Source organism: Gopherus flavomarginatus, chromosome 2 (genome assembly GCF_025201925.1).
Source record: "Gopherus flavomarginatus isolate rGopFla2 chromosome 2, rGopFla2.mat.asm, whole genome shotgun sequence".
Classification (NCBI taxonomy): domain Eukaryota; kingdom Metazoa; phylum Chordata; order Testudines; family Testudinidae; genus Gopherus; species Gopherus flavomarginatus.
The window spans coordinates 219,446,847-219,471,525 of record NC_066618.1 but is presented as its reverse complement, the minus strand read 5'-3'; the positions used below and the strand labels follow the sequence as shown (position 1 = coordinate 219,471,525).

At 42.9% G+C, this 24,679-nt stretch overlaps 1 protein-coding gene across 7 annotated transcripts in view; it reads left to right on the top strand.

The window, feature by feature from the left end:
• The window catches only part of CHST9 (carbohydrate sulfotransferase 9), a 215,341-nt gene that overhangs the window by 98,864 nt on the left and 91,798 nt on the right, over positions 1-24,679 (top strand). For all 7 annotated transcript variants that reach the window (XM_050942018.1, XM_050942019.1, XM_050942016.1 and 4 more), the window contains one exon: positions 5,149-5,363. In XM_050942018.1, the coding sequence (XP_050797975.1) occupies positions 5,243-5,363 (121 nt within the window). In that variant the 5' untranslated portion in view covers positions 5,149-5,242. The remainder of the gene's footprint in view (positions 1-5,148; positions 5,364-24,679) is intronic.

Below are 24,679 nucleotides of genomic sequence, written 5' to 3'. Positions count from 1 at the left end.
TTTAATGCCAAAGGAGATAATCTGTCACAGTGTCGTTGCGGCTGCTTAAAATGTTCTGCAGTAGATTTGTAGATGCAGAGGTTTTATTTTAACTACCCCTCTGATTTTTCATATTTAGATTACAAATCATTGAGTTAACTAAATTGCACTAATTATTCAGGTTAGGCAGTTTTAAAATTGTATAATGTAGCTGTAAGGCTCTGTTCACTGTGCACATAATAGTCTGAGCTGTGCTGTTTGAAGTGAAATGTGGTTTAAACATGAACACACAATTTAAAACACATGTAGTGAGATCTCAATAAAAAGATAATTGTACTGACTTTAATTGATACTGTTCTTGTGAGATGGGTATATTCCTAACACACCATGACTAATGCTAATTTGTGTAATTTCTCTCCCCCGCCCCAGCTTTCTTCCACAAATAAAAAATATATGGGAGTGCATCCTGAGATGTCTCTAAAGAAAACAGTGTGGAATTCACAGCATTAAAGCAGATATTGTCCCGATAGCAAGATGTTTGCTTTTCTTATTAATGGATTATCTTAGTCTGGTACCTCGTATTACTTCTGATGATATCTTCCTGCATGATTGAACCGTGTCACTGAAAGGGCTATGCTGGCAGCACAAGCCATTGGAGGCACACTTCCACCTAAGACTTGGTATACACTGGGTGGGGGGGAGGATTGATCTAAGATGCGCAACTTTAGCTATGAGAATAGTGTAGCTGAAGTCGACATATCTTAGATTGACTTACTTCACGTCCTCGCGGCACGGGATTGACGGCCGCCGCTCCCCCGTCGACTCCGCTTCCGCCTCTTGCCCTGGTGGAGTTCCAGAGTCTACTGGGAGCACGTTCGGGATCGATTTATCGCGTCTAGATGAGACGCGATAGATCAATCACTAGCCACCGGTCCGGCGGATAGTGTAGACACTCTAAGGCTTCTACTAAAGTGTTTCTCATAAACCCCAAATATTACATTAATTCTCAAGGTTTGATTCCAGTCAGTCCTATGTGATCAGAGAAAAAGGGACTGGAAAGAGAAGCAAGAAACCTGCACGTTTGGTTATTTGTGAGAGAAATTCCCATTCAGTGCATGTATTCAGATTGTTTGGCTTTATTGTAATAAGACAAACACAGCTATGCATCCCCAATAACTTTACCGAAAAAGCTCAAGGTCTGGTAACTGCTAGAGAACACGTTTCTTACCATTATGCGTTCAGACTTGCTGAGCATCAAAAAATGTTACTTGTTTTGTTCTGAGTTCTTATCCAAACAAATATCAATGTTATGTAAATAACGCAGCTTTCTGTGGGCGATTGAATTAATTGTTTCTCCTTATAATCAGAAAGGGATCCCAACTCTATGAAGCAGGAATGATTCTGTTTGTCAGAGCTAATCCTATGGATATGAATACAGCACATGTGTTTTGGTGGCTAAAGTTCAGGTCCAGGGAGTGGCAACAATAACTAGTCTTGTTCTGGGTCTCCCCTTCACCCCTAAAGAGACTGAAGGGGTAAGAACACTGGGAGCACCATGGGGAAAGAGGTTGAATAGGAAGAACCTCCTAGTTAAAAGAATGGAGGAGTGGGTTCCCACCTCTCCCACCATTTTAGAAGCAGTTCAGTGCTACTTCCTTTATATTCAGCATGTTTTTAGTATGGTTTCTCCCTCCACCAGTTTCTTACTACCACTCATAGTCAGGCACTGCACCATATGGTAGCCAGAAGTGGAAATAGCTTTCATAGCAGGAGATAACAGGCTGTCATTGACAGCTCTGCATGTTAGTTAACCAGAAAGGAATATAACAAAAAGTGTTCCATGTCTGAACTAGTTGTTTCATGACATACAAAAAAAATCAGCCAGAGTATAAGTTCAAAATGGTGTCTGTCACACTTGTGTCTAGGCATCTACGTTCTTCATAGATATAATGCATAAAATGGCAAATATGACACTGAGATATAGCTTAAATTTAAAGTAACAGGTTTGCAAGCACTTTTCATTGTACTTTACAAAGTATTATATTTTAATTGGGGCTGTCAAGCGATAAAGTCACAATTGCACGATTAATCACACTGTTAATAATAGAAAACCATTTGTTTAAAAGTTTTTGGATGTTTTCTACACTTTTTAAAATATATTTACTTCTATTGCAACACTGAATACAAAGTATACAGTGCTCACTTTATATTTATTTTTTATTACAAATATTTGCATGATAAAAAATAAGAAATCGTATATTTCAATTCATCCAATATAAGTGCTGTAGTGCAATCTCTTTAGAATGAAAGTTGAACTTACAAATGTAGAATTATGTACAAAAAATAACTGCATTCAAAAATAAAAGAATGTAAAACTTTAGAACCTACAAGTCCACTCAGTCCTACTTCAGCCAATCTCTTAGACAAGTTTGTTTTACAATTTGCAGGAGATAATGCTGCCCATGTCTTGTTTACAATGTCACCTGAAGATGAGAACGGGCGTTCGCATGGCACTGTTGTAGCTGGTGTCGCAAGGTATTTATTTGCCAGAGGTGCTAAAGAGTCATATGTCCCTTAATGCTTCAACCACTATTCCAGGATGCATGTGTCCATACTGATGGGTTCTGCTCAATAACAATCCAAAGCAGAGCGGACCGACGCATGTTCATTTTCATCTTCCGAGTCAGATGTCACCAGGAGAAGGTTAATTTTCTTTTTTTGGTGGTTTGGGTTCTGTAGTTTCTGCATCGGAGTGTTGCTCTTTTAAGACTTCTAAAAGCATTCTCCACACTTTTTCTCTCTCAGATTTTGGAAGGCACTTCAGATTCTTAAATCTTGGGTCAAGAGCTGTATCTATCCTTAGAAATCTCACATTGGTACCCTTTTTTGTGTTTTGTCAAATCTGCTGTGAAAGTGTTCTTGAAACGAAAGTGTGCTGGGTCATCATCCAAGACTGTTATAACATGAAATATAGGGCAGAATGCAGGTAAAACAGAACAGGAGGCATATAGTTCTCCCCCAAAGAGTTCAGTCACAAATTTAATTAATGCATTACTTTTTTTAACGAGCATCAGAATGGAAGCATGTCTTGTGGAATGGTGGCCAAAGCATGAAGGGGCATATGAATATTTAGCATATCTGGCCCGTAAATAGGCTACAAAAGTGCAATGTGAATGCTTGTTCTCACTTTCAGGTGACGACGTAAATAAGAAGCAGGCAGCAGTATCTCCCATAAATGTAAACAAATTTGTTTGTCTTAGCAATTGGCTGAACAAGAAGTAGGACTGAGTAGACTTGTAGGCTCTAAAGTTTTACATTGTTTTGGTTTTGAGTGCAGTTATGTAACAAAAAAATCTACATTTGTAAGTTACACTTTCACGATGAAGAGATTGCATAACAATACTTGGATGAGGTGAATTGAAAAATAGGATTTCTTTTATCATTTTTACAGTGCAAATATTTAATCAAAAATAAAGTGAGCTCTGCATACTTTGTATTCTGTGTTGTAATAGAATTGTAGAAAAACATTCAAAAATATTTAATAAATTTCAATTGGCATTCTATTGTTTAACAGTGCAGTTAATTGCAATTAATTTTTTAATCACAGTTAACCGCGTGCATTAACTGCGTTTAATCAACAGCCCTAATTTTAATGGCACAGAGTTGAACATACTTTGTCAAGTATAATTTTTTCCTTTCAAGTTCTGAACATCACTTTACTTAACACACATTTAGAATTTAACATGAGCTTCCCATAAACAATAGGTATGATCATACTAAAATGTGCTAGGTGAAGATTGTTTTCATACACAGTAAAGTCCAAGTTTATATGTGTGACAGCACTGAGTTATTGAAATAGGTTCATATTTTCTCTCTCTTTTTGTGAATCAGATGAAGCTCTGCATTTCTCTGGAAAGCTCATATAATGCTTTTGTCATTCAAGTATGACTTGTTAAATACCTGCTACTTTTTTGTTCCCACAAACACGCACACACTAGGAATAGACTTTATTCCTTTAACCGAGCGCTCATTTTAAAACATGCTTCAGTTGGTAACTCGTGTCCTCTGAAAGGTTAAGTTTTCATTGTATTTTTGCTTTAGTCTGCTAAAAGTGTCTTTTATCAGATATTCATTTACAAGGGCTTCATTGTACTGAATTTCAGAATATTTTTATTTGCTCTGCAATCTAATTTAACATGTACTTCTACATTGTACTCCATTGCTTTCAAAATCCAGCACATTCTAATTCACTTTAAGAAGCTTTACATTTATATTGTATAAAACCTTTTGTACCTTACTTTGAACTCTTAACATCAGCTTTTGAGTGGCTGGTGACGGTTGTCAAATAAACAATTTCCTTCTCCTGTGGCTCTGTGCCATACAAGAAATAAGAATTTTTTCAGCCAAGTTTTGGACTCTATTCTGCTACCAGGGAAGTCGATGGCAAGAGTCAGGCTTTTAGTCTGTTTCTCTTCTCCCTCCCCCATATAAAATTTAGTAATGATTGCAAAGTGGCCAGATTCAAAATTCCATTAGTTCTCGTCACTTCAGGCTGGGTTATATAATCTGATATAGGTTCTTACTGGTTTAGAGAAGGCTACATTTGACCAGCTGTGCAAGGGTGACTGTCTGTCCCTTACTTGCTGTGGAAAGGCTCTTCACACTTGCCTTGTGTAGTCTATAAAAGACTGGACTGGAGCAAGAAGAGGAGCCACAAGATTCTCAGCTGCATGGATTTAATAACCCAACATTCTCCACAATTGCTGTGGAGGCGCTATGTCCTCTAGTTTTATAGCTAATAGGATGAAATGACAGATTGTGGGGAGTTGTATGTGAGCCTCTGGACTTGGCTTCAGGTTGTGGGGTTGATTTCCTCCCCCTCCATTGACTCTTCATATTGCACGGTAACAGAGCATGAATACTCTGGCATTATTTATGTAATGGATTTTTGTCTTTACTCCAGAAAAAAATGATTGGTCTTTGAGATTCATTATTGAAGTGTCGGTATTGTGGAAAAATTGTTAGGACTATGGACATAAACTCAAGTGTTCCCAGTCCCCCTCGCTTAGTAGCTTATGTAACCATTATGCTTTTGTATTTTCACAGGTTCTCCTGAAGAAAAGCCACTTAAGAGATACAGCTAGTTCTTGTGTCCTTTTTTTATTCCAGGTTGCTGTCTCAAAGGAAAGGATGCTAAAGACGATACAGCTAAATTAAGAACCTATTAGAAAGTGAATCATGCAGCTTTCTGAAAGGAGCTGAAATGCAGCTCTCTGACAGGGTCATGAACCTGAGACAAGTCTTTGTGACTGTATTGATGTTTGGAATAGCAGGTCTACTCCTCTTCATGTACCTGCAGGCCTGGATTGAAGAACATCGTACAGGTAAAATAATTTTCTTAACTGTATTGCCTCCATTGCTTTAAGTTGCTGCTTTAAGCTAAAAGAATGATTTGATGAGGTGTGGTGTGGGTTTTTTATGGGGAGGGGGGCAGTGGAATGGGACTCTTAACACTCTATACTACAGTGCAGCAATCAGCATATGTATCAAGAAATTGCCCCATGCTATGACTTGCGTTTGTCAAGCATCTTTTGCTGCTACCTAAGGCCCTGCCTACACTACAGGGGTAAGTTGACCTAAGTTACGCAACTCCAGCTACGTGAATAATGTAGCTGGAGTCGGCGTAGCTTAGGTCAACTTATTGCAGTATCTACATCGCGCTGCATCAATGGGAGAAACTCTCCAGTCGACTTACCTTATTCCTCTCATTCTGGTGGAATACCGGAATTGACAGGAGAGCGATCTGCAGTCAATTTAGCGGGTCTTCACTGGACCCGCTAAATCGCCCTCTGGTGCATTGATTGCCGCAGTGAGTGTGGATATGCCCTAAGTGTTCTGCATGAATAAACATAAACGCAGGCAGTGTCTCACTATGGCAGGAGTGCCACTGTTGTACTGACACATCAGGATCTCCGTAAAACAGATTTTGGCTTTCTCTGAGTTTCATCTGAGTGACATGTTGTCTCATGAAGAGAAGGCTTTAAGTCCTCCCTTCCCTTCTCTCCCTTCAACCCTGAGACATCCCCCCTCCCCCATTTAAAAAGCAAATCTTTTTATTCCAAACATCTGTATCTCCTTTACAGCACCTCTCTGTTGCTTATTGTCCTCAGTTATGGTCTCTCTCCTAAAAATATGGTCACTAAAATGTTGCTACTAAGTAAAATAATTTGAAACACCTGTAAACATACAGTGCAATTTGAGATTATTCTAATATGGACGTTGAATTTACTCTTCAGCTGGATTTTTTACTTTATGCTCTCTATACCTGTGGCTTTCTGGCAATGAACTAGCTTGGAGTTTTGGAGAGTCCTAAGTTGACAACTATCTCCAAACAGATTTTGTGTGCTTCTTTAATCGTATCAGTAGTGGCGTGCTGCTACTAAGACAGCTAGAGGTTTTTAATCTGCAAGTGGCTGTATTTTTCTGTTTTTGTTTAAAAAAACACCAAGCATCCTTTGTGCACATTTCTGAACTGTCACTCTAAGAGACTTTAGGGACAAATGTTTTTGCTGTAAGCAGAACTGGTTTTAGCTTTTGCGGTGCCCTGCTCAAAATGTACAAATGGCACGTCTGCATGCAGCTGCTACGTGACTGAAAACTGGCTAGGTTTGAGTTTAGAAGACTATCGGCTCCTACAGCACTGAACTTTCAATTTCTTAGTATATCTTACTTGAAGCCTGGTAAATTTCTAGCGCATCTGCTAAACTTCACATTCTTGCTAATATAAATGTTCTACTCTGGTTTCAAAGGCTCTCCTAGCTGTGGTGCTATATGCCTCCTAACCAGACCTGGATTTTTGTAGGGAAGTGAAAAACTATATGCTCAATACCACTCTATCCCCTGCTAGGTTACAGGTTGGATATTTACTTCCACTCCTATCATTTTTTTCCTCATTAGAAAACACTCTTTGCTATCTGTCCTCTTCCTCCAAATGCTCATGTATTCTCACACTGGACCTAACTCCATGTTCTTCTATGGCTTGATCTCACTCACTCACCAGCCCCTCACATCTTTGATTTTTCAACAGCACTACGACTCCCACATTCGCCTTATGAGTGTCCTCTTGACCTGGTCTTCCCCAAGCACCTCTGTGTCCACTCGGATTTAGCTTTTCACACTTGCTCTGTCATAAACAGATGGTTAAGGGTTAATGTCTCTTTTACCTGTAAAGAGTTAAGAAGCTCAGTGAACCTGGCTGACACCTGACCAGAGGACCAATGAGGGGACAAGATACTTTCAAATCTCTGTGGAGGGAAGTCTTTGTTTGTGCTGTTTGTTTTGTTGGCTGTTCGCTCTTGGGGCTAAGAGGGACCAGACGTGCATCCCAGGTTTCCCCAATCTTTCTGAAACAGTCTCTCATGTTCAAAATAGTAAGTACTAGCTAGAAAAGGCGGATTAGTCTTATGTTTGTTTTCTTAACTTGTGAATGTGTATTTTGCTGCAAGGATTTTACCTTGCTGTAACTTGAATTTCGGGCTGGGGGAGTCCCTCTAGTCCTATATGATCTGAATACCCTGTAAACATTTTTCCATCCTAACTTTACAGAGATAATTTTTGCTTTTTTCTTTAATTAAAAGCTTTCTTTTTTAAGAACCTGATTGATTTTTTCCCTTGTTTAAGACCCAAGGGGTTTGGGTCTGAACTCACCAGGGATTGGTGGGGGGGAAAGGAGGGAGTGGGAAGGTTAATTCCTCTATGTTTTAAGATCCAAGGAGTTTGGATCAGCGTAGTCTCTCAGGGTAACCCTGAGGGGGAAAGTCTGGGAGGGGGAAAGGAGGGGGAGTAGTTTATTTCTGTTTGTTTTAAGACCCAAGGGGTTTGGGTCTTGGGTTCCCCGGGGAGGTTTTGGGGGAACAGAAAGTGTGCCAAACACTATATTTTGGCTGGTGGCAGTGCTATCAGATCTAAGCTAGGAATTAAGCTTAGAAGGGCACATGCAGGTCCCCACTTTTTGGACGCTAAAGTTCAAAGTGGGAAAAATACCTTGACACTCAGGCCTCGCACCTCTAAGGATACCCAGTTTTGAAAGTGACTCGCTGATCTCAAATCCTTCCTGAGCCATCTGTTGAATCAGTGATCTCAGTTTCCAACTCTACCATGTACTCTACTCCTCTGTCCTCTGCTCCTCTCTCCCACTGCTCTGTGCACCTGGAATCATCTTCTTGCTTTCTGTTCATGCTCATGCTCCCTGCCCTTGTGTATAGCAAGGAAAAGGGAAGAATAGCAGCTAAAGGGATTTCAGAGGCAGAGCTACCAGCTTCTTTCAGGAGCCACCGCCTCTGGTTTGACAGAAGGGACTGTCTGATAGGACTGAGCAGATGCATCATACTAAGTGTCTTCAGTAAGAGAGGATGAAGGCCTTCCAGAGGGTGAGGGTAAGCATGCCCCCCATACTTACTAGAGCACTGTTGCCTGGTGTGCTGGATTGAACTGAGCAGGGAGTGCAGGGGGGTCAGACCTGTATGAAGTAGCACAGCTCTTGAGGCATCAGTGCCTGAAGGGTTCCTTGCATGGCTACAGGCCTTACTTGGGCAGACCTTCCATTGAAGCCAACATGTATGCAACAGTCTTGAAGTGTGGCCTTTTATGTGATGATGTCAGTGCGAGTTTTGCCTGAGTAAGGATTGCTGGGTTTGGCCCGTTCTCCATGCCATTTGATGTACTTCAGAGAAAACATCAAGCATTGTGGCATGAATTGAAATGTAGTAGCTGTTTCTTAATGTTTATAGTGGGGCGGCTCCCCCATTCCCACGGAAAAAGAGATTGTCAGCCCTGGGAGAAGGTTGGGGCTGAGAGCTGCTAAGCTGAGCTGCTTGGGGAAGTGGCCGCAGCTGGGCGATGCCCCAGTCAGCCATAGCTGACCTGCATAAAAAGGCTGTGAGCCAGAGGCCCAAAAGAGAGACTCTCCAGGCTGGAAGGGAGCAGGGCCGGCCTGCCTGCAGAAAGGGTACTGGAAGTGAAACAGGGCTAGGGAAACCCAGAGGAGCAGGGGAGCTGCAGGGCCTGGTCTAAGGCCCATAGAGGTACTGGGAGGCAGAGGAAGGCAGAAGGTCCAAACCCCCTTGCCTATAATGAGTGGCTTTTACACTGCAGTCTGCCCCAGGGAATGGGGGCTTGGTGATGACTGGCAATAGCCCAGACTGAGGCAAGGTGGGGATTAGAGGGTTGAGGGGTTTCCCAGAGAGGGGAGACCCCGTAGAGACTGTTGAGGGTATTGCCAGGGGGCAGCCCCAGGGTAAAGGGGCACCGGGGTCCAGGAGGGACATGGGGCTAGCTACAAGTGGGGCACCGCCTGCAGAGGGCGCCCAGGCTGGAAAAGAGCTAATTCCCAATGACCAGCAGGAAGTGCAGCCGGGGTGAGTCCCGCACCTTTACATTGTTCTTTAAATTTAAAGACCCTGTGAATAATAGTTCAGATATGTGGTCGAGGGACAGATGCCCTTATGCCTGGGCCACTTCCTATCTTGGCTTTTGTTCTTGCATCAATGCCACTGGTCTGTTTCTGGATTCCTTCTGGAGTTCTCTGTGCTCTGCCTCTATTAGTGGCAGTCCTTTGTTCCCGGCCTCCGTAGGGTAAAGGGCTTATGGTGACTCAGCAGTAGGGCCTGGTCTCTGCCACATGGAGTCCCAGCAGCTTCTCTTCAAGAGCTTGCAGTGCAGGACTCTGCACGCAGATTGAGCTGAGCTGCTCCCTTTTGAGCCCCACCTCCAATGTGAGCATAACAAGTGACTGTGGCTCGGCTGGGCCTTCTGGGCCCAGAGCTGATCGCCAGGGTGTATGAGCATCACACTCTTGCACACCAGCCCTGCAAAGTTATCACCGCACACCAGCATTCCAAAACATAGTTAGGATCCTTAACTCCGAAATTTCTCCTCTTAGTTGGTGTCTGGTTCCTGACATGACTTAATGTGGCTAAGTCAGTAAGTACACCTGACTGAAGGCTACAAAATAATTAGTGAATAGATGCTGTAAGATTTTGGCAGCTTGGTTTCATTGTTTTTTTTTTTATGGGGTTATATTATTCATTGTTGGCAAGTATTTCAGTGGGTGCTTGGTGGTCATGAAAACATACATGAATGCTGAATTTTCTTGGACTTCAGAACGAATGATTCATCTGCAAAGTTATGCCATATGCCCTCTCCTGGAGCACCACTGGGTCTATACACTTCTCTCCTTCCCTTCTAGAGCATAAGAGGAGCTGTGTTCCCTTCTACAGCAGTCAGACTCCCTACAGTTAACTTTCTCTCCCCAACTCCCTCTCTGTCTGGGCTTAGCACTAAAGCTGATCAAAACAATTCTGCCAAAACATTTTTATAAGAATTTGCTGATTAGTCAAAATCAAAATGTTTCACTGAGATGGTTCAACTTCCACAGAATTCCACCGAAATCGAGGCAGGGTTCCATCACGAGCATCTGGTTTCCTGCCAGCTCACTCACCCAGCAGCACACCAAATGAACTGTCTAGAGGCTTGATTCCCTTTTATGGAGACTTCTGAAATTTTTGGCTTCTCATTCAAAATCTGAACAAAACCAGATTTCAAAATGTTGATTTCCTCTGCAAAACAGAACAACTTTTTCTGCCTACCTCTGCCTATCATTCGTTCCTTCGTAGTCTCAATCATATGCAGGCTACCTGAGGCATGTCAGTCAGGCTCCTTGCTCCTATAGACTGTTCATGTTTCTGCCATGTTAATAGGCAGACCTTTAAGGACCGGAGAAACCTACTCTTATCTGGAACCTCCAAACAGAAAGGGGATACATACCTAAAGGGTCATATTTAGTATTTCTCATTTAAGCTTTTATTAAAAGTCAGTCTAATCAGGGAACAGAAGCAGTATCATGTGACTTAGATGGCCAGTCACACACCATGAACTGCCAAAGCAAACAATTCCTGAATAAGCCTGTGTGTGAAATTTGTCCAATAAACTAGTCTGTTACTACCTAATATACTTCTAGAAATTGTGATCAGTGTGCAAAAAGGGGCCAACTTAGCAATAGACATTTGCAATGAATAATTTTAACCAGCTCCTGTCAAGGTTTTTTCCCCCACTTTGAACTTTAGCGTCCAAAAAGTGGGGACCTGCATGATCACTTTTAAGCTTAATTACCAGCTTAAATTTGGTACGCTGCCACCAGCCAGAAGTCTGGCACACTTCTGTTCCCCCCAAAACCTTCCCTGGGGAACCCAAGACCCTAACCCCTTGGGTCTTAAAACAAGGAGAAATTAATCATCCCCCTCTTTCCCCCACCCCTAGACTCTCCCCTCCCTGGTTTGCCCTGACTCCTTGGATTTAAAACAAAGAGGAATTAACCCTCCCTCTTCCTTCCCCCCCCACCAATCCCTGGTGAGTTTAGACTCAAGCCCTTGGATTCTAAAACAAGGAAAAAATCAATCAGGTTCTTAAAAAGAAAGCTTTTAATTAAAGAAAGAAAAGATAATTTTTATCTCTGTAAAATCAAGATGGAAAATGCTTTACAGGGTACTCAGATTCATATAGACTAGAGGGACTCCCCTCCTGCCCCCCCCCCCAGCCTGAGATTCAAAGTTATAGCAAACAGAGCTGTACAGCAAAAAATCCTTCCAGCAAAAGACACATTTACAAGTTAAGAAAACAAACATAAGACTAATCCGCCTTGCCTGGCTATACTTAGAATTTTGAAACATGAAAGACTGATTCAGAAAGATTGGGAACATCTGGGTATACGTCTGGTCCCTCTTAGCCCCAAGAGCGAACAACAAACAAAAATATAAACACAAAGATTTCCCTCCACCAAGATTTGAAAGTATCTTGTCCCCCCATTGGTCCTCTGGTCAGGTGTCAGCCAGGTTCACTGAGCTTCTTAACCCTTTACAGGTAACAGAGACATTAACCCTTAACCATCTGTTTATGACAGCTCCTTTTTAGTAAGCTTGAAATACTTCTGTAATGGGAGTCTTGGGTAGCTTATACCTTATGTCTATCTTACAAACTCAGCAGGAGCAAAACAATACTACAGTCTAGTCAACCTTCTCCAGTTACTGGTTGAAATGCCCCATTTCTCCTGAGGCTGTATTCAGTATTTATCCCTGTTGTCTAAATACCCACTGTGCATAATTTTTATCGACCCAGTAATGGCTTGAAGCAGAAAGAGAGGATTTAAAGGGATCAGTAAATTCTGTTCCGAGGTAGGTTATAGTGCTTTTGGAAAATCTCCCAGAGAGAACAGGATATGAGTGGATGAATTTCACTCTATAGATCAAAACAGAGTTGGCTTTTTCTCTCTCAAATGTATGTTTGCTGAAGGGAGGTTGTACAGTCCTTTTCTACGCCTGTATTTGGCAAATATCTGTATCAAGGGTAGAGTTTGATACTTTATGTTGTAACAGTTTTATGAGTAAAAATACATGAAATGCCATACTGGATCAGAGCATTATCCTAAGTTCATTAGTTGTATCTCCAGCAACAACATCCAGGACCAGATATTTCAGAAAAAGTGTGTAAAATCCCCATAATGAACCAGAACAACCATGTCCCTTTAGGGGGAAATTGCATCTGAACTCCAAGCATCTATTAGTTGGCCACTATCCTGAAACTTTTCTTTTAACTTTATATTTAACTGTACGATAACTGGGCATGCATTATCTATATAAATATTTAGTCCTCTTAGACCCTACTATGCTATTTTCCTCATATTGTGGTGGAGTTGCTCAGCTTGGTTGTCTTCTAAATTATTGATTTTAATTTCCTTATCTTATACCGCAAGAATAAGGTAATCTGAGTGCCTTGCTGGCTTTCTCAGTGCCATTTATTCAATATGTGCTTAAATATGGCAAGTGAAATCTATGGAAGTGGGTGGTCCTAAACACCTGTATTCTACGTTCAATTCTTACTATTCTGGATCATTAACCGTTCTTGTGAAGTTGAATGGGGGGGAAATAGCTAATACGTGACAGGAAGTGGGATATCAATCTGTAAATATACTGTAGAATTATCAGGCACATGATTTCTTTTGTTCAATTTGAACTGAACAGATGTTGTTGAAACAGGCACCTACAGCTTTGCTGCATAATGGGATGAGATTTAACTGAATTGTTTTTCATTCCTTTTTTCCCCCCTAGATGATTGTCTGCCAGTTTCATTGTCCTCAATGTAACTTCTTTGCCAGAGTTGAATCTGGAGCATATATTGAAACAGTGTGACTTCAAATCACTTTCCTGTTTTTCATACACTTGAAGCAAAAAAATGGATGGGATCTAGAAATCAAAGCAGTCAAATTTGCTGCATGTTTTTTGTGAAGATCTTGGTGGGTGATCTGAAAGGGGATATCTATTAACTGACCACACTGCTGATCGCACAAGAGGCCAATATAATGTGTACTGATTAATTTATTTATAATTCTGAAACAAAAAGTGAACTTTGTTATTGGCAGCCAGTGTAGTATCAATCCCCCGTAATGGCTCAGGTTTGACTTTTATAATAATTCTTGGTTTAATAGCTGTATGATTCCAGGTAGTGCTTTTCTTAGAGATTGATAAGACTGGCAAGGAAACCTGCCTTGTTTCCTGACAGCTCGCCTGGAAGCCCCAGCTGGAGCCCAAGCTCCTAGGGCTGCCAAGAATCCTGCACAAGGATCCTCTGCTCCAGCCGGGACTACCAGGCACCTGGCTCTGAGTCTAAGGCAGCCTGCCAGGGTGGTGGATGAGCTTTCAGGAAATCAGGCAGGATTCCATTGGACAACTGGATGAAACTGACAATTCCAGCAGAACATGTAGATTGTCAAATTGGTATTTTCCCATTTAAAAAACAAAAAGAGAGGAAACTTTTCCAGGCAGCTCTAGTTTATAACATTACATTAGTCTTACTGCAGACCTGACATTTCATTTCATTTGGGGAATATTGAGGAGAATCCATCGTCTGACTTTTGATCATCATTTGGGTACACAGGAATTGAGCTACATATTATCTTGGTATATTAATGGAGGAAGAATGATCCAGTGGTTTGGGACCCAAGTTCAGTTCACAGCTCTGTTTCAGGCTTTCTGTGTGAAAGTAGGCAAGCCACCAGGGACAACAGTGTTTCCTTACTTTATTGGGTTGTTGAGGTGTTTAAAAGTACTATGACGGGGGTGGGCAGGGGAGGCATATATACCCAGAATAGATCAATATTACTATACAAACAGCATATGATTTAATTGGAACTATTCAGGACCAACTCTCGGGGTGCAAAGTGTTCAAGGAAGAAAACTGTCTCTAAGTTTTTTTTTAACTAAAGAAAAGAAAAAACTCTGAAGATGATGTAAAAGAAAAAGCAAGATTAAAAGACAATCATTTAGTCTTTATTATAGTACTTCTCTGCCACTTCCAATTTTGACCCCTGGATGTATTTTTTGTGATGTGAATGTTACTACTCTTAACCAAAATACGAAGTAAACTAGTACCATGTATTACTGTGTCTTCTAAGTCTTTGAACACTTCTGCCAGTCAAGTCTGGTTTAGTGGTTAAATCAATTAATACAAAAAAAAATATTTCATCTTTGTGTGAAATCTTCACAATTCATTTATTTAGCATAGTGATTTTTATGACTTCTGTAGGACAGTGAATTTTAGACACTACTATATGTACACTGTGGAAGAAACTCTACTCTGTTACACTTGTGCAGCCATGGAATAGGGTTGAATGTATGTAATGACGAGCAGAATTTGACCATTTGGTTTAGGTGATGATTAATAGAAAACGTGACTAAATCCCTCACTGCTTGGAATATCTCAACCTGTATGTGTATCACATAACATTGCTAATACTTATGGAACAGCGCTCCTTCCAATAAAATTCCCTACTGCAGGGCTTCTCCTGGAGACCAAACCCATAAGTATTATTGTCCTCTTACACAATGTGCATCTGTATCTTCTGGCAAGTATTGCATCATGAGTGACAAATTTTATCACAAGACTTTGGCCTTGTCTCCACTGCAGAGTTTTATCAACAAAAGGCATTTTTTGTAAACAAAATTGAATGCGTACACACTGCGATGCAACTTTTGTTGGCAAAAATGCCTTGTTTTGCCGACACATAAAACCACCGCGATGAGAGACATAAGGCTTTCTGCACACAATTTTTGTCAACACAGTTTCAGTGTAGACACCACACTTGATTTTATCACTCTACTTGGCCTCCAGGAGGTGTCCCATAAGGCCCATTCTGACCACTCTAGTCATCAATTTGAACTCCACTGCCCTGCAGCCAGTTAAAAAACCATGGTCACCTTCCGCCTTGAAAGCCCTGGGAATTTTTGAAATTCCAATTCCTGTTGGCTCAACATGGAGAAGTCTCATCACATCTTCCCGGGCGACCTTGGTGGGTTATCACAGCAAACGCTCTCCCGCTTGGACCACTGTGGAGCGGGTGGATCTGATCAGTATATGGGGAGAGGAGGCTGTGCCATTCCAGCTGTGTTTGAGCTGTGGGAATGTTGATATCTATGGGCAGATCTATTGAGGCTCGTGTGAAAGAGATTATGATCAAGACATGCTGCAGTGCAGAGCGGAAGATAAAGAAACTGAGCCAGGTGTACCATAAGGCGAGGGAGATAAACAGTCACTCTGGTGCTGCACCTAAGCCTTGCCAGTTCTATAAGGAGGTGGACACTATCCTCAGTGATGACCCCACCTCCACTGCCAAGAGCCCTGTGGATACTTCGGCGGGCCTGGAGGTGGAGGAAAGAGAGTCTAACCCAGAAGACGAAGTCATTGATGAAGAGGTGGAGTTAGACAACAAGGTGGAGCTCCCAGTGTGGTAGACAGCCAGGAACTGTTCACCACTCCAGACGTGTCTAGCCAGTCTTTGCAGTTACTCTCCAGCAAGCAAGAAGGAGGAAAGGAGATGCCTGATAAGTGGCTGTGGTTTGTCGAGTGCGGTGGTGGGTTCAGGGTATAGAAATGTACAAGGCTGGCTGTTTCTGTGTGCTGGACATTTGCCCGTGCAGCTAATGGTTACAGCTGAACAGGGTGTTGATGCATGCCGAGATCTCATGGGAATCCTCCAGAGAGATCTCTAGGAAAATTTCCTGAAGGGTACTCAGCAATCCTCTGCCAGAGGTTCCTTGGCAGAGCTGCTTTGTTCCTTTCCCCATTGTAGGAAACTTTCCCACACCATTTGGCAATCACTTGTGCAGGGACCAAAGCGGCACACAGGTGAGCAGCATAGGGATCAGAGTGGAAGCCATAAGTGTGTAGTAGATGTACCCTTGCTTCCCTGCTTACCCTCAGCAATGAGACCTGCTACAATGACCATTGCTTGTGGAAAAGTGTGGGAGAATTTTTTCCCTAGTCAGCTGCAGCACAAACCTTGCAGAGTGCTCTTTATCCCCATGTAAAGCGCCACCCCTCGCCAACACTCATCATGCTTTGAGTGTTCGTCAAGATGTGTGCCTGCCAAGGGTCAGCGAGACAGTGATTGTTATGTTGCAAAAGGTGTATTTTGCTGAAAAGTGTCAATGTTACGCGTGAACTTAACAATCATGTTTCTGTGCATTGTTCCTTGTGCTTCGAAAGATGTGGCCTTCAGGAACACCCCCCACACACTGGCTGAATGTCTCTGCCAGATAAAAAAGCACCCAAAATGGAGCAAAGAAGATATGTTCCGGGAGGTACTGCACTTCTCCAATGTAGGGAAAAAGGAATGCAAGGAGTGGAGGGAAGCAGAAAGGCAGGACAGAAAAGAAAATCAGAAGTTTGTGAAGGACACTATTGAGCAGATGATTAAAGTAATGGAGGACCAAATACAGATGCTGAAGTCCTTAATAATTCTGCAGACTGAGTAGATGCATGCCCACCCTCCCTGCAGCACATTGAGAACTCTTTTACATGCCCCCATCCCCACAAGAAAACCCTCTGCTTGCATCATCCTTTCCGGTTTCCACGTCTTCTTGGTTTCCCCTTTACTCCTTCCTCTCGGACAACTTTCAAAATGATAGCTGGACATACACACAGCTCTGAATGTCTGCCCTTCCATGGTACCACCTTTCCCACCAAGCGTGTGTGTGTGTGTGTATGTGTGTGTGTGTGTGTGTGTGTGTGTGTGTGTGCGCGCGCGTGTGTGTGTGTGGTGTAGCTTTTATTAAACAAGAAAAGTTTTTTAACAGTAACTCGTCTTTGTTTCCTACAAACTGAGATAACAAGCACTTTCCAATACATACACTGGCAGTGTAATCATTTGCTTACTGGAATGTAAGGCCCCAAATGTCGTCATTGCTTCCTAGGAAAACTACATGTAATGTAACATTGCAGCACCAATCACGGAGATTACTGCTGCTCATTTTCAAAGTGTTGCCTCAAAGCCTCCCTGATTCTAATTGCCCCTGCTGGGCCCCTCTGATAGCCCTGGAATTTTGCTGCTCAAAATCAGCAGCCAAGTGGTCTGCCTCAACCAGGGGCGACTCTAGGCATTTTGCTGCCCCAAGCACGGCAGGCGGGCTGCCTGTGGGAGATCCACTGAAGCCGCGGGACCAGCGGACCCTCCGCAGGCAAGCCGCCTAAGGAAGCCTGCCTGCCACCTCCAGTGGCTTGCTGCCCCAAGCATGCACTTGGTGTGCTGGTGCCTGGAACCGCCCCTGGCCTCAACATTCCACCCCTGAGCAAACCTTTCGCTCTTAGCTTCACAATGATTATGCAATGTACAACATGTGGCTATGACCATGGGAATATTATCCTCCTTGAGGTCTAACCTGCCACAAAGGCATCACCAGCGTGCCCTTAATCTGCCAAAAGCATGTTCCCCAGTCATCCAGCACCTACTCAGCCTGTTGTTGAACCGCTCCTTACTTCTGTCCAGGTTTCCCGTGTAAAGTTGCATAAGCTATGGCTGTAAGGTGTACACCAGGACTCTCAGGATCACTATGGGCATTTCAGTATCGCCCACTGTAATCTTCTGGTCTGGAAAGAAAGTCCCCACTTGTAGCTTAAGAACATAAGAGTGGCTATCCTGAGTCAGACCAAAGGTCTATCTAGCCCAGTGTCCTGTCTTCCAACAGTGGCCAGTGCCAGGTGCCCCAGAGGGAATCAACAGAACAGGTAATCATCAAATGATCCATTCCCTGTTGCTCATTCCCAGCTTCTGGCAAACAGGCTAGGGACACCATCCCTGCTGATCCTGGCTAATAGCCATTGATGGACCTATCCTCCATGAATTTATCTAGTTCTTTTTTGAACCCTGTTATAGTCTTGGCCTTCACAATATCCTCTGGCAAAGAGTTCCACAGGTTGACTGTGTGTTGTGTGAAGAAATGCTTCCTTTTGTTTGTTTTAAACCTGCTGCCTATTAATTTTCATTTAACCCCTAGCTCTTGTTTTATGAGGAGTACATAACACTTCCTTATTTATTTTCTCTACACCAGTGATGATTTTATAGACCTCTATCATACCCCCCTTAGTCATCTCTTTTCCAAGCTGAAAAGTCTGTCTTATTAATCTCTCCTCATATGGAAACCGTTCTATACCCCTAATAATTTTTGTTGCCCTTTTCTGAACCTTTTCCTATTCCAGTATAACTTCTCTGAGATGGGGCGACCACATCTGCACTCAGTATTCAAGATGTGGGCGTACCATGGATTTACATAGGGGCAATATGATATTTTCTGCCTTATTATCTATCCCTTTCTTAATGATTCCCAACGTTCTGTTCACTGACTGCTGCTGCACATTGAGTGGATGTTTTCAGGAAACTATCCACAATAACTCCAAGATCTTTCTTGAGTAGTAACAGGTAATTTAGACCCCATCATTTTATATGTATAGTTGGGATTGTTTTCCATGTGCATTACTTTGCACTTATCAACACTGAATTTCATCTGCCATTTTGTTGCCCAGTCACCCAGTTTTGAGAGATCCTTCTGTAGCTCTTTGCAGCCTGCCTGGGACTTAACTATCTTGAGTAGTTTTGTATCCTCTGCAAATTTTGCCACCTCATTGTTTACCACTTTTTCCCAGATCATTTATGAATATTTTGAATAGGACTGGTTCCAGTACAGACCCCTGGGGAACACCACTGTTTACCTCTCTCCATTCTGAAAACTGAGGCTGATGTTCCTGAAGATGCATGCATCATGCTCCTTCCCGGACCACCCCGCATTGATGTCAGTGAAATGCCCATGGTGATCTCCATGGTGTTGCAGGCACTTGTGGAAGTATCCCCTTCTTACTGCTGTACTCCATCACAAGGTGGTCTAGTGCCAAAATTGGAATGTGGGTGCTATCTATCACCCCATCACAGTTAGAGAAACCCATTTCTGTGAAGCTGTCTGCTATTTCATGCACATTTCCCAGAGTCACGATCCTTCATAGCAGGATGCGTTTAATTGCCCTGCACACATGCATTAACCCAATGGTTGACTTCCCAACTTCAAACTGATGCATGACTGACTGGTGGCAGTCTGGAGTTGCCAGCTTTCACACAGTGATTGCCACACGCTTCTCTACCAATAGGGCAGGTCTCATTCTGCACAGTTCCAGAAGGTGGCTTTCCATATCCGAAAGTTCTGTAGCCACTGCTCATCATCCCACACCGGCATGACATATGATCCCACCATTCGGTGCTTGTTTCCTGAGCCCAAAAGTGATGGTCCACCCTCTGCAGCTGTAATGTGACTGCCAAAAGCAATCTGAAGTTAAGAACTTTGTGATTAACTGCACTGTCATCCACAATGTCTTCATGATAGTTGTCAGAGCATAGGAGAGCAGCCTGGGATCCATCCCTTCTCACAAAGATACTGGGGGGCATAGCAAACATGGGCCATTGAAAAATACAGCGAAAGAAAGCTGGAAGCCCCTGGAATGCTGGGACAGAAAGCAAAGCATCATGACGCATTGAGTCTGGTCCCAAGATGCACCGTGATCCACTCTGCCTTCCCACAACACCTAGTGGCAGAAGGTGTCGAGCTGGACAGTACATTGCTCACACCATTGAAAGTGCTCCAGCTGTGGACACGCTCTGCCAACACAGGGAGCGAGTGTGAACATGACTTCTCGATTTTTAGCATTGCGATTTTTGAGTGTCTATCACTTTTGTCAACCAAAACTCTGCAGTGTAGACAAGGCAACTTTTTTATTTGTATGATCATGTCTGGAATTCAAAGTGCACAGCTTAGCAAAAGCTGACTGTGTAGGCAAAGTCATCCTCCAAGTTCCTACTAGTCAGTTTATCACCCTCCGTTAAAGACAATAATATGGCAATTTTCAGCATACCCGAAGGCTAACAGAGATTTTCCTCCGAGCCTTTGCAGTGTATGTGTGCAGAATAAGTCTACTAAGCAAAGGCAACTTACTTCTGGCTATTGCCTTCACATCGTATTATTGTAGTTTAAACTCCAATTGTTAGCCTAAGATTCTCTCTAGAATTTTTTGATTAAAAGATAGTCTCATAGACTTTAGGACTGGAAGGGACCTCGAGAGGTCATCGAGTCCAGTCCCCTGCCCTCATGGCAGGACCAAATATTGTCTAGACCATCCCTAATAGACATTTATCTAACCTACTCTTAAATATCCTTTGTCTTGACCTGACTGCAAAATTAGGATATTATCATTTAAAAAAATCTGACTGACCCTTGATACATTTACCAGTCACCGCCTCCTTGACTTTGCCACTACATGCATTTCTTGGTTCTTGTGTTCTTTTGCTGTTTCATTTCATTGTGATTGGGTTTTTCCTTGCCTCTGATTTGGAAATATATTTCATTCATATACAACCAAAACACTCAGCTCAAAACAGAGGAAGTTTTAATGTACTTGTTGGCAGCATAACTCTACTCAGATACTTTAGCTTAGTTTTTTACATCCCACCCTCTTCTCTGGTTGTATAGATGGGCTCCTATAGTGGGTGTTCTTGCCTCCCCTCCCTTCCTCACAGTTTGAGAGATTGCATGAAGTATTTCACTACAAATAGAGCATATAATGGCACCATTTACCCCCAATGATATATCTATATTACAATGCAAGTCCGTGCTTGAGACCAAGCCTTGCCCCCCTTGCGTCTACACTGCAATTATGCTAACCCTGGGCTTGTACCCAGAGTCCCAGGACCTTGCAGGGCTAGAGGGTCTGAGTTCGTGGTAAGCCAGGATCCAGGGTCTGAGCCCTATTGGTTTGCAATGTAGATGTAGCCCTGCTTGATGTGAGTCCTGGGAGCCAGCTGGAAGTATCCCATGATTCAATGGGACAACGTCCTTAGTCCTCTCTATCCTACCAATCTGCAGTCCACTCTACTGAAAACTGAAGCTACCCCTTCTTTGCAAACAGCAGCAACTCAGGTCAGTAATAACCCATTCTCTTCGGATCACTGATCTGCAAGCACACTATCACAGAACTTCCTGGGTTTGCAATGGAAAGCGAGCCAATGAAGCCTTTTGCAAAGTGAACTGCTTCCTAGTAATGTGCAGGGTGAGCAGTAAAGTTTTTTTGCCATAGTCCTAGGGGTGGAGTGGCCACTTTTTGGCAGAAGGAGGTGCTAGGGATTCAGAGATGTAGTTCCTTTGACTTGTGTCAACGCACTGCAGTGTGGGTGCCAGAGCATGGGTTAGAAGAGCCCTAACATAGAGTTAAAATACAGTGTAGATGTTCAAGCCCAGGGTTCCTTGGCATGGGTCAACTGACTCAAATCCCACCAACTCTAGGCTTACATTGCAGTGTAGAATGAGTGTGTGTGAATGTGCACACACTGCTTGTCTAAAGTATAGAAAAGTTGTTCTTAGATGAATAAAATAGACTACGTGTTTTAACTCAGGGAATGTGCAGTGTGAGAAGGTCACTTTGAGCTGCTTGAGCTCTCAGTGTATTGAAAGCTCTAACTCTGTGGTTACATAATGTAATTTAGGTTGTATTAGCTGCATAATGAATAAGCTTCACCCCAGATCTCTCTTCCTCCTCATGCTCCATTCCTGCACTATGCAGAATTTAGGAGGAAAGAGGACAAAGCTGGCTTCAAGCTACCATTTTACATCTCCTGTGTTCTACTGTGATGGGGTTTACAACTCCCACACAAAACATAGGCATGAAGAGGTGGAGAACCTTCCCTATATGCAGACACCAAAACCAACCCCAGACCTGCTCAGGTCTGATAAATCTCCATTATGGAGAGTGATGACCCCAGCAACAGAAGCTGCTGGAGCCAAGGCCCAAGTTAAAAGAATGAATAGTACTTGTGGCACCTTAGAGACTAACAAATTTATTTGAGCATAAGGTTTCGTGGGCTACCGATGAAGTGGGTTTTAGCCCACAAAAGCTTATGCTCAAATTTTAGTCTCTAAGGTGTCACAGGTGGTACTCGTTCTTTTTGCTGATACAGACTAACGCGGCTACCACTCTGAAACCTGTTCCCAAGTTAAGGAACCCAAGTAATGTATTACAAGCATCCACTTAAAATTAACTCCCATGTGCTCTATGATCCTCTTAAGCCGTGGCTTGTTCCTTGGGTTCACAAATCCCCTTACATGAGTTGATTGGAGGAGGAGAGAGTTGAAGGGCTGTTTTAATGTTAATCCCCCATGCTGTGTTGGTTTTAGCTAATCCAGTTAGAAACACTCATTTGTGTTAAATGTGAAAAAATTTTCATGTCTGGCACTTCAAAAGTAGAATTTTGTAGGTGCATTGTGAAGTGAGGAAAGCATTTTTAGATGAAAAATGCAAAAATAACTTTCCCCACAGTCTGTTTTTTTTATTTCTCAAAGAACAGGCAGACACTATCAGTTGAGCTGAGGGGAGCAAACCTGTTTGCTATTGCCAATCTCTTATTTCCAAAAATTCTCAAATTTGGACAAAAATAATGCCTTAATGGGGACATAGGTTTTGATAATCTCCGTTCTCTTTTGGGAGAATGCAGTGAAAGGGGAAGTTGTATGGTTTAAATGAGCAGACATTGTTCTTGACCTGGAATGGGCAGTGCTAACTTATTAGCATGGTATTTTATCTGACCTGGTAAACCCTAAATTCTGATAAAGTGTTTACTTTCTTGGTCTGAGATAGGACAGAAGTAGCAGATAGTCCCAGCATAGAATACTCTAGTACTGCTAGACATAAGGAGATTGAGAACTGGGGGAAGTCTTTCTCATTAAACCAGCCATTCAGTGACTTTGTGACTGCGGTTGGCAGATTAAATTAAATGACATGTATGCTATGCAAACTCCATGGGAGGATCAGTGCTGTTTGGGGGAATGGCACAAGTTCAAATCAGTACTCTTAAAGAACATGCACAGTCAATCCAATACAAAATGGCTGTTATTGATGGAGGTTGGGAGAGAAAAGTCACAGACTTTGTGACCTGGTGTTCAGGGTGTTGCCCTTTGTAATACATTATTGAGCGCATCCTAGAGTAACAGAAACCACAGACCCTTCGTTACAGGATGGCTACACAAGAGAGTGCTGAAAGCTTATGGGGCTTACACCTTTTTCCTTTGCCTTCCACCTCCTACTCTGTTGCTAACTTTGCTCTTATAGTCTGGGGGCTTACAAGGCTATTATGATTCTGGTATGTACATTCTGGTTCACCAAAGAAAGTCATGTGAGGTCTTATGAAAGCCAGAGTCATACAGTTGATTAATATCATTGTAAAATGTATGGATGGATACTCAGTATGTATACTGAAAATCTGTTCTAACATCTATATCACGAGAGAGGTGGAGAAACCAGTTTCCTGTCAGATGTCTGTCTCTGTTGCCACGTAAATTTAACATTGTAAGCTAACCCAATGGAGGGGAGTTATTTACATACAAAGACAACAGGTCAGGAGAGAGATGTGAAATTATTAAGCAGCACATCAGAGAATAAGTCAGGAGGGTTATACTGACTCTGAGAGCAGACAATGAACTCTTGGGGATATAAGGAGAAGACAAGATAGACACCCTTTTATCCTATACAGTAACTCCTCACTTAAAGTTGTCCTGGTTAACATTGTTTTCTTGTTACATTGTTGGTCACTTAGGGAACATGCTCGTTTAAAGTTGTGTAATGCTCCCTTCTAACATCATTTGGCAGCCACCTGCTTTGTCCACTGCTTGCAGGAAGAGCAGCCCGTTGCAGCTAGCTGGTGGAGGCTTGTAACTAGGGTGGACCAGCAGCCCCCACCCATCAACTCTCTGCTCCCCTAAGTTCTCTGTGCAGCAGCTGTCCAGCAGGCCATCAAGTGCCTGGCAGTTCAGCTATCCCTCCCCCCACTGCCATGTGCTGCTCCTGCCCTCTGCCTTGGAGCTGCTCCCGGGAGCCTCCTGCTTGCTGTGCAGGGAGGGAAGGGGGAGCTAACGTCAAGGTTTTCCCCCTCCCCTGCTCCTGCACCCCACTTACCCCTTTTCCATATAGAGCAGGGAAGAGACACGGATGGAGAGAGACAGAGAGAACTTGGGGCAGAAGCTGCTGTCTCAACTTCCTGATCCACTTAAAAAGACAATGCACTTAAGAGGGCAGTGTGCATCTCTCTCTCTCCCCCACACACACAACGTGTGTCTCTCTCTCTCTCTGCTATGCTGTCTCCCCTCCCTCATGTTCATGCTGCCTTGTGTGAGAGGCTACAATACCAACAACGTATTAACCCTTGAGGGCTCAGCTGAGTGCTAGTTTATCATTTAGCAGTAAGGTATTCCCTGGGAAATATCCCTCCCTCTTCCACCCTCTAACTTCA